This window comes from Antennarius striatus, chromosome 18 (assembly GCF_040054535.1).
Source record: "Antennarius striatus isolate MH-2024 chromosome 18, ASM4005453v1, whole genome shotgun sequence".
Lineage (NCBI taxonomy): Eukaryota > Metazoa > Chordata > Actinopteri > Lophiiformes > Antennariidae > Antennarius > Antennarius striatus.
Window position 1 is genome coordinate 15,675,701 of NC_090793.1, and position 3,175 is coordinate 15,678,875.

General features: G+C 36.1%; 1 protein-coding gene across 1 annotated transcript; it reads left to right on the forward strand.

The window, feature by feature from the left end:
* Positions 1-1,360: 1,360 nt before the first annotated feature.
* On the forward strand, positions 1,361-3,175 carry rps28 (ribosomal protein S28). Its single transcript, XM_068340764.1, has 4 exons — positions 1,361-1,433; positions 1,676-1,723; positions 2,356-2,479; positions 3,059-3,175. The coding sequence occupies exons 1-3, from the start codon at positions 1,395-1,397 to the stop codon at positions 2,476-2,478; spliced, it is 210 nt and encodes a 69-aa protein (XP_068196865.1). The 5' UTR covers positions 1,361-1,394; the 3' UTR covers position 2,479; positions 3,059-3,175.

Below are 3,175 nucleotides of genomic sequence, written 5' to 3' on the forward strand. Positions count from 1 at the left end.
TATGACAGATTGTAGATAACAGACTAAAGAGAAAAGGTTTTTTTTAAAAATGGCATCAATGGCAAGCGGCAAAAATCAAGTCCACAAAATTGCACAAAAAAAATTCCATTCAGGTTAAATGTTGTCCTCTGAGAAGAAAATGTGAAATAATGATAAAGAAAAAGCCGTTTGTCTGTCAGTGTGCAGGAGGATCAACTGCATGAGTTAGGGATTCAGCCTCTTTGCTGATTCTCTAATCCTATTGCTGTCCTTTCTGTCTAAACGCAAGTTAAAAATACTGTTCACTAGGATTAGCGTTGTGATTTAAGGCTTTGAGTTCTGAGAGAGGAGTAAATGCGGAGAGTGATTCGATGACGTTAGTATTGCTACCAAGACTATAGAGAGCTTAATGCAGGGCATACTAATGCTACAGGTAAACTACAGTGGGTAACTGCAGCTGCGGTCTTTTTGATCTTAGTCCGAAATAATAAAATACACTTGAATTTCCTTACATTTCAACATTTTAATATTTAAAATAAATATTTTTTCTTTCTTTTTTGAATTTTATAGAAAAGTAGATTATTCTGTGCTTTTGCCTTAATAATCAACCCTTTTTTTGATCCATGTGCCAAGACAATCATTGATCAACTGTTTTTGCCTAGTAAATATTAATACAATACTTTATTGAATTATCATCAACCATGTGCATATACTGACTTTGTATAACAGCTCCACTATTACCTATAGGCATAATCTGTGCATCTAGGTTATTAAATATTAGGATATAACAAAATGCCAACTTAAACAAATTATATCGTGGTATTGATGTAATATCAAAATCGGACTAACCAAGATGTGAATATATCTTGAAATATGTATTCAACTCTACCACTCACGGCACAAATTATGTGACTCACATGCTAAATGAATGAATGAATGAATGAATGAATGAATGAATGAATGAATGAATGAATGAATGAATGAATGAATGGCATACTAACACAGTTTAGCCTGTTACATGGTGCAGAAAAGCCAATGGAAGAAGTTGTAGTAGAAATTAAAAGCAAGTATTTATAACAAAGCATGTAAAAACTACAAGAAATATATTATTTGACACCACACAAATTATAATAGGCGTCATGAGAAAAGATGATAGTGGTACGGTCTTAGTTTACCCCTTGAAGAGTTGTAAGAATGGTTACGTCCATTTGGCGGAAAAGGAAGTGGTACTCTAAAATTACGTTTAAATGAAACAACAAATTTATTTTTATATATTTTTGTGTAATACATATTTATAATTGCTTGTAGTTCAAATAATATTTTGAAATGAAGAAAAAAAAACGATATGAGGAATTACGGTGACCACATACGCAGCGGTGCCCCACGTGACTTCCTTTCCGCTCTAGCCTGACAACATGGACGCCAGCCGCGTGCAACAGATCAAGCTCGCAAGAGTAAGAAAGCATCTATAATAGTGAAAATGATTATAACTAGACAGATTAAACACTTTATAATCTGATGGTGTCGTATTCGGTGTCAAAATCTTGGAGTAAAATCCACTCTGATGAACTATTTGGAGTCCCAGACGGCGGACCCTGTGCGGCCGACATGGAGGCCCGTCCAATGCTACTGTCTGCTAGCTTACTCACTGTTAGCATCACTGCTCTGGATTAATTTTGTAAATTATTTTTTGTAGGTCACCAAGGTGCTAGGAAGAACTGGTTCCCAGGGACAATGTACACAGGTATGTTTATAAAGGTCAATGCTTCAGAGATAGAATTTACACTGGCGACATGAGAATTTTAATTCAAAAACTAATACATACGAGTAACATGTATCCCAAGTACTACTTGCATGTCGCTTTGTGGATTAGGATTATCATAAGGATAGCGATTATTGGTGTTTGCATCTTGGGCTACAGTACAACTATCTAGTGGTCACACAACGTGAAGACAACAGTCGAATCAGAATTCTTGCTGCTTTTTGACTAAACACACGGGTTATGCTCTGTAGCCAGCAGCTACCGCTGTTAGCACAGCCAACGAAAAGGTCTAAGGAGGACACATGGCACTGTGGAATGTCAACTATTAAGAATTTGTTTGTGAGAAAGTGCTGTAAAAATTGTGATTGATGCATTAACTATTAATCTGTGTTAGTTTTTTGTCGTCTGTTGTCTCACAAGACCTTTTTAGTCTTGGGTGATGTAGATGACTACTCACAGATTCTGGATGATTCACCTATTTATTACTGTAAACAGTCAAATATGATCTCAAAGAAAACAAACTGTTGAGTTTATTAATGTGAACGTAATCTCACTTTATTTATGAAACCGTTGAAGGCTTGAAATTTACTTTAATTCAGTTATTCTTCTTGTAGGTCTGTGTTGAGTTCATGGATGACAGCAACCGATCCATCATCAGGAATGTGAAGGGCCCAGTCCGAGAAGGAGATGTGCTGACACTTCTTGAGTCTGAAAGAGAAGCCAGGAGGCTGCGATAGGGTGAGGCTTCAAACCCAGCTATGAACCCCAGCATCGTGGAAAGCCATTAGTGCTTCAGACTTGTTTAATGGGAGGGGGAAAAAAGACTGAAATCACTGTATTCTTGATTTTTGTTGATTGTCCATCACTTTAGAAAACTTTGTAAAACACATGTCCATATTATACAAACATTGTGTTGTTTTGTGGCCAAGAAATAATACATTACATTGCTCTGGTGTGACTGTCACAGCCTACCACAGAACAAATTGAGACAATTGTGGAAATCCTAGTGAACTTTACTGTTTAAATCATGTTACTTGCGGTTGTGTTGGTTGGTACATTACTTAGGTTAGTTGTACTGTGACTGTGGGTCTGATGCTAATTTTAGAACCACACATTGGTTAGATGGCAGGTCCTAGTTACAATAACGTGGACAGCGAATCACGCTTATTAATTGAACATATTGAATATTTTGTAGCCTGTTAATGATTTATTTGTTTCTCTTGCGTGTATGTTTGTAGAATCTGTATTTAATAGGATTTATGATGGCATATTTGATGATATTGATATGTTTTTAAGACTGATTTCTTTCCTTTACAGTGTCGACTGAAGCGTTGATGTATCAGTCCAACACAGTGGAGCAGAAGATGTCAGTTTCACTTTGTTCAACATCATACTTTTCTCTTGGAAATAAAATTGGTTAAGATGTGCTTCTAA